Source organism: Emydura macquarii, unplaced genomic scaffold, assembly GCF_026122565.2.
Source record: "Emydura macquarii macquarii isolate MOO-44397 ecotype Brisbane River unplaced genomic scaffold, CSIRO-AGI_Emac_v2 contig_3512, whole genome shotgun sequence".
NCBI classification, from domain to species: Eukaryota; Metazoa; Chordata; order Testudines; family Chelidae; genus Emydura; species Emydura macquarii.
This window is the reverse complement of record NW_027133649.1, coordinates 95,979-108,260: the sequence shown is the minus strand read 5'-3', so window position 1 is coordinate 108,260 and position 12,282 is coordinate 95,979. Positions and strand designations below refer to the sequence as shown.

Genomic DNA, 12,282 nt, shown 5'->3' with positions numbered 1-12,282 from the left:
GACAATCGCACATCGAAACGATTGTGTGAAAAAATTGAAGTTTCAAATATTTTACTTCATGCATTTTGAGCTGAGCCCAACTTTCATTTTCTTTTCTTTTTTCTCTCCCCACCCCACAAGTATTTAACTATTTATTATTTATTTTGTTGATACCGAATAAAATATGTGTAGTTTGGAGAATTCGCCCTGCCTTTTCCTTCCCTGGCCTGTCGATTGGACGTTGCGTGCATGAATGATTCAGGGTTGGGTTTATGATAAAGAGGTGTGGGGCCAGGAGGAAAGGAAGCTGGGCTGAGCCATAAACAACGTTAGGGCTAAATAAGAACAAATAGGCCCAGATCGTCAGAGGTGTTTAGGTGTCTCACTCCCTTTGACCTCACCGGGAGTCCAAATACCTTTAAGGATCTGGACCCAGGCTCTTCCCTTCAGCAAATCAAGAAGCACTTTATCAAGGCAGTTGGGATTATTATCTCCAGATGTGGAAACTGAGGCGCAGGGAGGGGATGTGACTTGCCCAAGGTCACCCAGCAGCAGAGCCGGGAACAGGACCCAGGCGTCCTGAGATGAAGGTCTGTGCTCTGGCTACTATGCCACACTGCTGGCCCCCAATTCACAGCCCCTCCCTCAGGCGGCCCCAGGTCCCACAACCCCCCCCAGCCCCTCCACCACTGCTTGCTAATTTCACTTCCTATCCCTTCTCCTCCACACTCAGTACAGATCTGATACAAAGGTCTCTAGCCCTCAATTCCCTCCTCACCCATGTGGTCTGGGGCAGGCGCTGGGTCCACCCAGGGCAGGGCAGGTCTCTAGTTACAGGCTTGGGGCTGCAACGCCACAGGGATGGAATTAGGTCCACCCCTAAATCCAAAGGCTGTGCGGCCGATACAGACAGAGGCAATTTGTGCATCTCCACATCCCACTCCGTTTGTCTAGCTCTGCGACTGGTAACAGGTGCCAGGCTGGCCATGCCGTGTCACTGATCTCTGCCTGGCTAAAGGCTGGATTTGTCTGGGAGAGATTCCCAGAGCTGTTCTCCGGCGCCCTGTCCCCGCACCCCAACCCGCTGCACTAAGAGATCCACGTGTCATCGATAGATTCGGCCGCTCCAAGGCCAGACACACCACGGGGCTCGTCCCGTCAGATCCCTGCCCGCACCGGCCCAGAGTTAATCACGGTTTGAACTAGGGCCAAGCTATCAGAGAAACGTCTCCATCCCCAGGGACGGGGAATCCAGCCCAGCCCTGGGGAGCAGCATCTGCGACCCTGCCCCGGGCCCAGCCGCCAAAGGGATTTGAACGGGCTTTTCCCTGGTACAGTTTTTCAGATCCAGGGTCATTCTCACCCCAGGCCTCCATCATATACGGCCCATTGTCCCCCAGCGCCACCTGCCGCCGTTTCCCCTCCTGAGCGTGTGGCGTCTCCATTGAAATTTCAGCTCCTCCGCCAACCTGGGTTTAGTTCAACTAGACCTTTTACCACCCTCCAGGTGGGGACAGGCCCCCACCTATGCTTTACTCCAAGAGCAGCTTTGTGACCCTTGAACCGCCCTGCCCAGCAAAGCAAAGCAAAGCACAGTGGGGAAACTGAGGCACTGCACAGGCATCGTAAAAATGTGATCAAAATTCCCATGTTCATCACACCCAGCGCCCGGCTCACCTTGATGGCAGGAGGCTGAGGCCGAGACAGTACTGCCATTTGTGAACCCTCACCTGTGGGGTGAGGGGAAGGAGAAAGGCCGGGGGGAGGAGATTGTATCCTCCCTCTTTAAATCAGAGGAAGGGAGTCAGGCAGGAGGGCATGTGCAGATAATGTAAAGGGAAAGCTTTACGGAGACTGGGACCCACGCGTCTGGGAGGGCAGTGCCAGGCACTCACCCATAAGGGCCTCCCAGAGCTCCCATCCCCTGAGGGCAGAGACTGGGACATAGGATGGGACCCAGGCGTCCGGGATGGCAGTCAGGGTGCGCATCCCCAATTGTCCTCACAGCTGCTAAAAGGAGAAATCAGGTTGGGGAACGGGACCCAGGCGTCCAGGATAGAGATATAGATGTGTATGGGGATGAATAGACAGACAGACAGATAAGATGGAGGGATGGGACATGGGAAGAGGCTGACCTGCATTACGCACCAGCCCAGCCTTTGTCTGTGGAGCCGATTCCCCCTGTGTCCAGCGGATGCAGCGGCTGCACTGGATTCACGGCTCGGGTCGGTCGCTCATTCCCAGAGTCTCACTTTTTTTTTTTAACTTCATTTTTATTCATTGCTGGCTACAAAGCGAAGGGACAGGCTGAGGGCTGGGATTTCCAAGGGAGCTGATGGGAGCTGGCCTTGAACCCGGCTCCTAACTCCCCTAGGCTCCCTGCCTTGAGGCTCACGGGTTGGGCACTGCCTGAACGAAGCGATAGCTGGGGGGCGGCTTGGCCTGGGGGGCTCAGCCCCTCTGCAAAGCGAGCCCCACGGCTGGACCTCGCCTAAGCACAGAAGCGGCGCAGCTCCGGCTCCTGCAGCGATTCCCGGCGGGGCTCAGGGCTGTAGCTTCTTCATCTGTTCCTCGATCCAGGGGATGAAGGTGGAGACTCTTGTGTATACCCCGGGAGGGGTGAGAGGCCCCCAAGAGACGATGCCCTGGACTGTTCCCTTGCACACCAGGGGGCCCCCAGAGTCGCCCTGCAAAACAGAACAAGACACAGATGGAGAACAGCTCCGTGAGTCGTTTCCTGCGGCCGGACCAGCTCAGTGACACCGCCCCCCCCCCCCGGTGCAGCTGGTCTCAGTGTCACTCCCTCAATGTCCCCCCGACCCTGCTTGGGACCCCACCTCGGGTCGGCTGGTCACTGCCCCCCTGGATCCCTCCACCCCTCGAGATGGTCTCTGCCTTCCCGTGTGAGAACTGTTATTTTCCCATTCATTAGTACAGCACCGAGCACAGTGGGGCCTGATCACCGCTCTTAGTCCCGACTGCAACACCCGCAGCCTCACTGATAATGATTCTTTATCAAGGGTGCTGGAAGCCAGGGGGAGATTCACCTGCGCAGAGTCTTTGCCCTTCCTTGGATCCCCCGCACACAGCATCGTGGAGGCGTTATAGTGACGATATTTCCGACACGTGTCATTCTTCAGCACCTCCACGTCCACCTCCTGCAGCGTGTCTAGGGTCCTTCCCATCCCTGGGCAAATCATGCCCCAGCCGGCAACGCTGCAATTGGTCCCTGGCGTTATTCTCTCCTGAGCATCGGGCAGGGGGATGGTTTTCACCCATTTATTCAGCTTCACTTTCCTCTTCAGCTGCGACACAGGAACGATGAACAAAATGAGGGTCGCGCTCAAGGACCCAGAGAAAAACACCTCACCCCAGAGAAAGGCAGAGCCATGACTGAGACCTCACTGGTGGCAGGGGATGGGATGGGGTCGGGGCCTGCAGCAGAGTGAGGTCACAGGGGGCGGGGAATGGGATGGGGGCAGGGCCTGCAGCAGTGTGAGGTCACAGGGGGTGGGGGGATGGGATGGGGCGGTACCTGCAGCAGCATGATGTCATTGTTATCAGTTTTTTCGACATATTGCGTGTGGGGAATCTTGGCACGCACGGGGATCTTTTTTCGTCTCCAGTCCGCTCTTTCCCGTTTGCTTTTTATGTTGTGGGCCCCCAGAATCACCGTGATCTTCCTGTGAAAGCCAAGAGCAACGTGTGGGGCGTTAGGGGCAGGGCGGGGAGCTGGGGGAGGGGCGCAGTGACAGTGATATGGGGGGACGGGGCAGTCTGGGGCTCTCAGGCCGAGATCTCGGACTCAGCTCCTGGCCTGAAAACCCTCAGCCCACTGCACGCGTGCCGGCTGCCATCCGGCCCCGGGGCCGGGCACTGGCTGGCTGGGGGGTGGGAACGGGGCACAAGGGGCCTTTCCCCTCTAGGGGCGCCGGCTTCAGCACAGAGCCCCTGCCCCGTGGCATTGGGGTCCCAGCTGGTGACTCCCCCTGTGCTGTTCCCCTGAGTGCCTTCGTTGCCTGGTGTCCTCCTGGCCCCTGGGTCTCATCTCCCTGCACCCCAGGGACCCCCCAGCTAGATCCAGAGACCTGTCGAGCTGTCTTGGGGCTGGGAGGCACCCCCTGCCCCGATCTGGCTGGGGGGTGGGAAGGGGGCCCAAGGGGCCTCTCCATCCCCGATCTTCTCCTTCCCCGTGACCTACGACGGTGCCAGAGCTCCCAGCCCCCCATCGCCCGCTAACGCCCGACCTGCCCCCCATGCAGAGACGCTTACTCTCCATTGCAGTGAGCAGCCGTCAGCACGAAGTTCTCCGACACCAGGAACCCACCGCACATACCATAATTTCCTTTTTTTATATCCAGATAGGCCATGTAGGGCCTGGAGTGGGGCTGGGCTTCCCATCCCCCGACGATCTCACCTGGAGCAGAACCAGGTTCACATAAAGGGCCTCATCATCTCCACAAGACAAACTGGGACCGAGCTGCCTGTCCCATAACCTCAGCCTGCTCCCCCCGGTGATGCTCTCCCTGGGACATCCCTGTGCATGGATCCCTGCCCTCTGCTCAACTCCCCACCAGACAGGATGCCCCGTGCGGCCGGAGGGTGAATGTAAAGCTGTGACATCGCTGGGTGGAGACTCGGTGCCAAATGTACCGGGGGTGGGTCAGTGATCACACGGCCTTGAGTTACCGGCGTTGGGGGCCGGGGTTGGCTAGAACTTCACTGACATCTCCCCTGCTGACATTCCACCTTCTCCGTCAACCCAGTTACAAGCCAGGCCTCATCCAAGACTGACCCTCCATCTGTTTTCCAACAACTAATTGGGTTATCTAGAAAATGAACATTTTCCCCGAATGTGTCCCCTCGCCACAAACATTGCAGCGTTATTCTTGGAAAACTGATGATATCCCCTAGTTTTCTGAATTTTTCAGCTACAAATTTGTTGGGTTTTTGTTGCTTTTTTTTTTTTTTTTTTTTTTTTTTTTTTTGGTAAACTTTTGGTCACGTTAGAGACTGAGAAGACGTGGCAAAATATTCAACGGAAACCTGCTGTTTTCCATCCGTTTAGCCCCGACGCCTTCGCTACCCATAACCCATTACTGCTTTTGCGTCTCCCAATGCTACCCACATTGACAAGGTCTACGGCAGCGTTATACGCACACCTGGCTGGCCAGTAAATTTGAACTAAACATGGATCCTCTAAAAATGCAATGGGAGGAGGAACTAGGCCAATTAACTAAGTGGAAACAAATTTTCGCCAGCGCTCCACTCTGCTCCTTGGACCTACATTGAAGATTAATTCAGCAGCAAATCACATGGAGGATGTGTTGGCCCCATGTTCAAAACAGGCGTTGCTAAGACCCTGTCTACACTTACCTGCGAGATTTGGCGGCAGTCGACAGGAGTTATGCAAAGTACGCAAAAAATTTGTGTAACTCCCATCGACTGCTGAGCTTCTCTTCTGTGCTCCATGTTCACTTCACAGCGCTACACTACTTGCGTAGCTGGTATTAGTACATCGATTTCTGATTCGACTGAGGAGGTCTTCACTGACCAGAGAAATCAAACTGACGGCGGCAAATTTGCCGCTGTCAGTGAAGCCATAGCCTCAGTCAGACAAATATTGGTGCTGTGATTCAGGAGGTGGTTACTTAACCCAAATGCTCTAGGAAATTTCCAAGACCCGTGGGCTTTGGGCGGAATTGAAGGGGAGAGGTAATAGTTTTCCTGTCAAATAAAATTTCAACCAAATGGGTGTTAATTGGAAGTGCAATAAATCTGAAAGACTTTGGCTCAGCAGAGCACTAATAATGGTGAAAGGACTAGTACTACAAAACCAGAAATCCAAAAAGTGACCAACAATCAAAGAAGATTGGAGCACAGACCTCATAAACTTCAGAAGAAATGTAGACCATTACATTTACAGAGATGTACCCCAAACAAGTTGTCAAAGATATGAGATATTTTCCTGGAAGTATCTGAATGATCTGATCAAATGCATGGGCCCCCTTCACTTCCCCCTTCTCTCTACCCACTTCCTTCCTCTCCCGACTCTGAATTTTCCTTCTAGTCTTTATCAGACTTCAGTAATTTTTCTTTTGTTGAATTTTTATAACCAAATTTGGTTTGTAAATTGTGGAATACAATAAAGGATTGATATTTTAACCATTCATATTACAGATAACTAAATGTTTCAAGCATAGCTAAGGTGAGGTAGCAAATACATAATATCTTATGGGACGTATATATAGTATGAAAGGTTTATCTATTTTTTTCTCTTTCTTTTCTCACTCTCTCCAAATGTCTTTTAAAAAAATTAATAAAATGTGAACAGGAAAACAAATTCCTTTTGGGGTTTTCAAGGAAAAGTCAAAATTTCCCGTAGAAAAACTTTTCAGACCAACTCTGAACGATTCTCAACCCAGGTGGATGTAACCAAAACTCGACATTTGGTGTAAAGACAGCAGGGTGGAGGGGAGAGAAGAAAGGGCAAGGAACAAGTGAAGCTGAAGGACAGGGCTGGCAGACGACCGAATGGGGATAAACTGGGCAGGGACGGATGGAGCTGGAATGAGAAGATCTCTGTCCATCAGAGGCACGTAGGACTTAGAAAATGCCAGGCTGCACATTTGGCTTTAACCTCGCTCAATCCCCATCTGCAGACACTCGTAGGGGTTGAACGCAGGGTCTGTGGGGCTAGCTGGCCCCTGGGAAGTTTTTGACACTATAGGCCAGGTGGAAATCAGTATCAGGGCAGCCACATTCAGAGCTGACCCAGCCGAATGACAGATGTGGGTTAAAATCAGTTTAGTTAAACCCGTGCAAGTCCGTGAGTCGCTCAGACTTGAACGTTTGCAAAGACGACTCAGGGATGTTGGTTTGGCTTCCAAATCAATGAGGGAGGTTGGAAAATCTGATGCCGTTATTTGTATATGGTCCCCCGTTGTGCCGGACACGGCACAGACCCCAACCAAGATCAGGGCCCCCCTTTGGGACGGTTGCAGCACCAGCCCTTCCCTAAAGACCTTCAGTTTAAAACAATAGCACAGACGAAGGAAAAAGAAGCTAGAACCCCGATTCCCAGCCCCCCACCCCACTCTAATCAATAGACCCACTGCCCTCCCAGAGCTGAAGAGAGAAACGATGCATCCTGGCTCCCTACCTCCCTCCTCTAACCATTATACTCCACTTCCCTCCCAGACCTGGGGATAGAACCCAGGCGTCCTGATTCCCACACCCTTACCCCTCCATGACCACTATACTGCACTCCTCTCCCAGAGCTGGGGATAAAACCCAGGTGTCCTGGCTCCTGGACACCACTTAAGATCCCCTGTGTCTCTCTCCTATTCTCAGTCTCTCTCTCTGTCTCGCAGGGGCTTCATCTTGGTACCAGCTCCACAGCTCAGGCTCCCTCACCCACACCTGCAAACCCTTCACTAGCTGGTTTTAAGAGGCCGCAATTGCCCTGGCAGATGCATCTGACTCTGGGGAGGAGCTGGGATTTGCAGAGAGCCTAGAGAGATCCCGATTCCCCGTCACTCACCAGCCCCAGCCCCGGGAGGCAGAAGAAAGGCCACAGGCAGCAGGATGAGGATCAGCATCGTCACTGTCTGGGGAAAATGACAGCGCTGGTGCCTCCACCCCGGGGGATTTATAGAGCGAGCAGCAAACCCCAAGTCACGTACGCAGGGCCCACAGAAACCTCAGCCTGTGGCTGCTGACACGTCGGGGGCAGGTGGGAGGGAGCTGTTGGCTGGAAAACAACCTGCCTCTGGAGGCAGAAGCTCAGTGGGAAAGACCCTCTGGGATAGGGCGTCTCCTCCCCCAGAACATCTGGGAGTAGGGGCAGGAGCCCCACACATTTGGGGCTGGGTTCCCCTGCATGTCTCCCAGCTTCTTTGTTCCAGCATCTCCTCCTCCAGAACATCTGGGAGCAGGGCTAGGAGCACATCTGGTGCCGGGTTCCCCTGCACCTCACCAAGCTTCTCCGCTCCAGCAGCTCATCTGTGGAGAGTGCAGCCGGCACTGAGTCACCCACTGGCTCACCTTGGCTCCCCACTTCCTTCCCAGCGCGCGTCTCAGAGCAGCGAGCAGAGGACAGGGCCCAGAAGCCACAGAGCCCCCTGAGAAATTCTCCTAGAGGGTTGGGGAGCTCGGAGTCCAGCAGCCGGTGGGGACTGACAGGACCCAGGGGACAGCCCAGATACCAAGGTGACAACAGGAGAACCCCCTTTTCTCTCCTGGGGGTGTCCTCCAACTCCCCACGAGTGGCATCTTCATGGCCCATATGAGGAGGTGCTAGGCTCTTCCCGTTCCCATAGCACCAGGCACATGGTACGGAAGAAAGGATGGGCCCCCAACATCTGCGGCTGCTCAGTAAAATAGTAAAAGTAGTCTGCTCTGAAGCCCCTCAGGGGTTCCACGCAGGCACAGAGCCTGGTATGGCCAAGCTGGCCCGTTAAAGGGGCACGTCTCCTTTAACTCAGTTTCTGCAGAGGGTCGTTGAGCGTCAGATACAACATTTCCCCAGCTGCAGGCCTGTCCCCCACGCTGTGAAGTGCACCGTTTGGGCTTTCTGACCTCAGCCTCTTCCGTTGTCTCCCTCACGGTGGCAGGAGACGCCTGGGAAGGATCAAAGGGCCTGCAGAGGAGATGAACTGGGGTTGACCACAGACCCTCACTGCAACAGGCGGGGAAAGAGATGAGTATCTTGTGTTGTCTGGGGATGCATATTTCCCCCCACCTCTGCTCTGCTCCAGCTGTGCATGGAGACAGAAGTTGCAGGGCCCTGGATCCAGTTGTGCACAGGGGGGGCATTGGTCAGTCCCAGCTGTGCCGGAATCCAGGTAGAGAAGGAAGCCCAGCTGTGCAGAGCCAGACCCTTCCCCCAGCACCCACGGGGAGATCTCCGGAAAACCACACGGCAGAGTTTGACCCTGAGGTTTCCTGTCTCCCCCTCCACAACCAGCCATGTCTATAAACCCCCGGGGCTGTGTGAGAAGCACCTTCTCCTTCTTTGATCTGGTGCAGACGATGCTGCTACTGCTACTGCTGCCCGTGGGCGTTCTCCTGCCCCCCCCCCCCCGGCTTGGGCTGGTGAGTGGGCGGGGGGCCCCCCACAGGCAGCAGAGCCTGCTGTGGCTCGTGGGAAGCGTGTGGGGCTCCTTCCCCAAAACAGCAATCCTCCCCCTCTCTCTGCCAGGGGAGATCATCAGGGGGTGGGAAACTGTGCCTCACTCCAGACCCTACATGCTCTTTTTGAAGATAGGGAAAGGAGGGAAATGTGGCGGGTTCCTCATCCGGGAGGACGTGGTGCTGACAGCAGCTCATTGTAACCGCAGCCAGGAGTAAGAAACGTGTCATCTGCATCCACAGTATTGGCCCGTGTGCAGCACCTGCTCCCCTTCTACCTCACAGCAGCATCACCGCGCTGCTGGGCGCCCACAATGTTGCAATAGATGAACCCGGCAGGCAGGAGATCCAGGTACGTCAACGAATCCCCCACCCAGACTACAATGACGAGACGTTTGCAAATGACATCATGCTGCCGCAGGTACCAACCCCTTTGCATCCCGCCCCCAGGGACCTCACACTGCTGCAGGTACCGCCCCCATCCCATCACCCCACCCCGTGACATCACACTGCTGCAGGTACCGCCCTCATCCCCTCACCCCACCCCCACACATCACACTGGGGAAGGCACCGCCCCATCCCATCCTCCCTCCCCCAGTGGCATCACACTGTTGCTGGTACCGCCCCCATCCCATGACTCCGCCCCAGTGACCTCACACTGCTGCAGGTACCGCCTCCATCCCTGTGCCCCGCCCCCTGTGACCTCACACTCCCAGGACTGTTATCTCACTGGAACTTTTTATTGTCTCCTGGCAATCTCGTGGCAGCTGGCCCGGAAATCACAGCGGGATGAGTGCGTGACAGCTATCTCCCTGCCAACGCGTGGGGACGGAGGGAAGCCAACAGTCCAGTTTAGTGTGGCTGGGTGGGGTCTGATCAGCATGGAAAGGCGCACCAGCACCCTCCACGAGGTGAACCTGACGGTGACGGAGGACCGTGTGTGCAGGAAGAAATACGGCCCTCGACCATGCTGTGTGTGGGCAGCCGCCAGAAGATGAAAACAGCATTGAAGGTAAATTTCCTATTACCTTTGTGGTTAGCTCTTCTCAGCTATTCATAGCCGTGAAGATCACTTCATGGTGATGGCTGCCCTCTGATGTAGTGGTCCCCACCCAGGCACGCAAGGTGCAGTTTGTGGATCTTGATTTTGCTCCCTTTTCCCAGGAAATCACTCGCCTGCAGATAGCAGTCCAGGTCAGAGCAGACGAAGAAGCTTCCGCTGCCATTGTGGAAGACGTCGGTGCCGCGGGAGTCCTTCCAAGGGACCAGTGACCCAGTGATTGGCGTGAAGCCCTGGTGTGGGGACAAATGGGAAGGGAAGTAAGGGGAGGAGTTGAGAAGAGGATCAAGGCAGCTTGAGAAGACCACGTGGGGTTGGACGGGAGCACATCAGGGGACTTCTCTGTTTCTATCCAGGGGAAAATGTTTCAGTGACCCCAGGAGTGAATCCCTCAGGACCACGACGGCTCCTCTCTCAGCCCCATAGACCTACAACTGATACGCACCGGCTGGGGTCTGGCCCACTGACACCAATGGAGCTAAGGACATTTGACCGTAGCTCATCTGATCTTTTGTGAATCTTTAATGCTAGAAAACACCCCGAGCTCCAACAGTGCCCAGGCACCTGGGATGGGAATGGGGCAACCCTGGGAGATTTCTGCTGTGACGTTTCCTCAATTCATCCTGGGCCTGCAGCCGTATCTCCAGGGGGTGGGATTGTCCTGAAGGAGGGATGGGCGAGGAATGCCCAGGGTCCTGCCCCTGGGGTTCCTGCCTTGCACAGGATCCGACTTACCACCTCTGGTCTATTGGACGGGCCATGTCTCCTCTGTCTCACCCTGCAAGTCCGACGAGGTGCCCTGCGTGGAAATAAAGAGGTGAGACAGTAGCAAGGAGATGCTGATGTGTAACTCGGTGCCCAGCAAGGAATCCATGAATAGAGCTCACAGGAAAACAATGCGCCAACGTTTGTCCAATCCTGACCTACAGCCCCTAATATCCCAGCTCCCGGCTCAGCCCTGCCCCCAGCTGTGGTAGTGCTCCTCTGTCCTGACCCGCAGCCCTCTGCCAGCCCAACACTGGACTCAGGGTTTTCTCCAGAAATTGAAATTAGAGGGGTGCTCACATTTACAGGGGGGGGAGGTCCCTGATAGTGCAGATGTGCTGCATGTAACTGTTTTTTTTGGTTTTCTAAAACAAAAAAGATCCAAAGTATTTTAAAATGTATTGTGGCGAGGGAGGCCTATTCTGCCCCTGCAGGTCCTGCGCTTTCTTCAGCTACGCCGGTGGTGTGTGGGTGGGTGGGAGCAGGGGGGCCGGTCCCACCCTCTACCCCGGGCCCCGACCCAGGGACCCTGCAAGGAGTAGCCTCAAACTGCTTAGTCCCTGAGACCTACGACCTTCCCTGGGTCGTCTGTCTGTTGTCCCGCTGCTTGTGGTCCACTTCCTGGAACCAGGGAGGAGGGTTGTTCCTCCTTCCTCGCCTTGAGCCTCTCCGTCCTGTGATCGTCCCCTGTCTGGGGTGAGGTTCCCCCGCCTCAACTCCTTCGCCCAACTGCATGAGTGACCAGGTCCTCCTTCAGGCCTCTGGGCCCACGACCCTCGGCCCCGCCCAGACAGGCTTCTCCCTAGCTCCTGTACCTGGTGTTGTCACCGCACCGCACCTAGCCACTCTACTCCTTCTCTCAACTCCCTTCCAGCTGCCTGAAATGGAGACTTTTAACTGCTGGGGCAAGCTCCTTAACTGGCCTCCGCTGGCCTAATTGCCCTGGAGTAACACCCCTGAATCACCCAGGGAATAAGGATCTATTGAGCTTGCAGCTAATGTATATGCCTTCCAGCCCCCTTCTAGATGGCCCTGGCCAAAGTATGGCCCTGGCCAAAGTTACCATCTACAATACCAGGGAGGGGAGGTTGGCTGGGGAGGCGCCCTGCGACTGTGGGGCCTATTTCCGTTCCCGTCTCCATTCACGTCTCCGGGCAGAGTTCTCCTGGGCGGCGTCCGCCGGCTCCATGGATACCTTCCGGGAGCGGTGGGCGCTGTCCGGGGTTCTCTGCTCGGTGTCCCCTTCCGGTTCCCTTCTTTTATACCTTTGACCCTCACGCCCTTTTCCCGTTTTTACATTTGTTGTCCCAAGTAATTAATTGTATCCTAGGTCTGGTGGCTCCTCC

At 55.4% G+C, this 12,282-nt stretch overlaps 1 protein-coding gene across 1 annotated transcript; it reads right to left on the bottom strand.

Annotated features, from left to right (window-relative positions):
• Positions 1–2,522: 2,522 nt before the first annotated feature.
• Positions 2,523–7,652, bottom strand: LOC137145113 (mast cell protease 1A-like). Its single transcript, XM_067535731.1, has 5 exons — positions 7,523–7,652; positions 4,252–4,396; positions 3,515–3,662; positions 3,027–3,284; positions 2,523–2,666 (listed from the first exon to the last, which is right to left on the bottom strand). The coding sequence occupies exons 1-5, from the start codon at positions 7,578–7,580 to the stop codon at positions 2,523–2,525; spliced, it is 753 nt and encodes a 250-aa protein (XP_067391832.1). The 5' UTR covers positions 7,581–7,652.
• Positions 7,653–12,282: the final 4,630 nt, after the last annotated feature.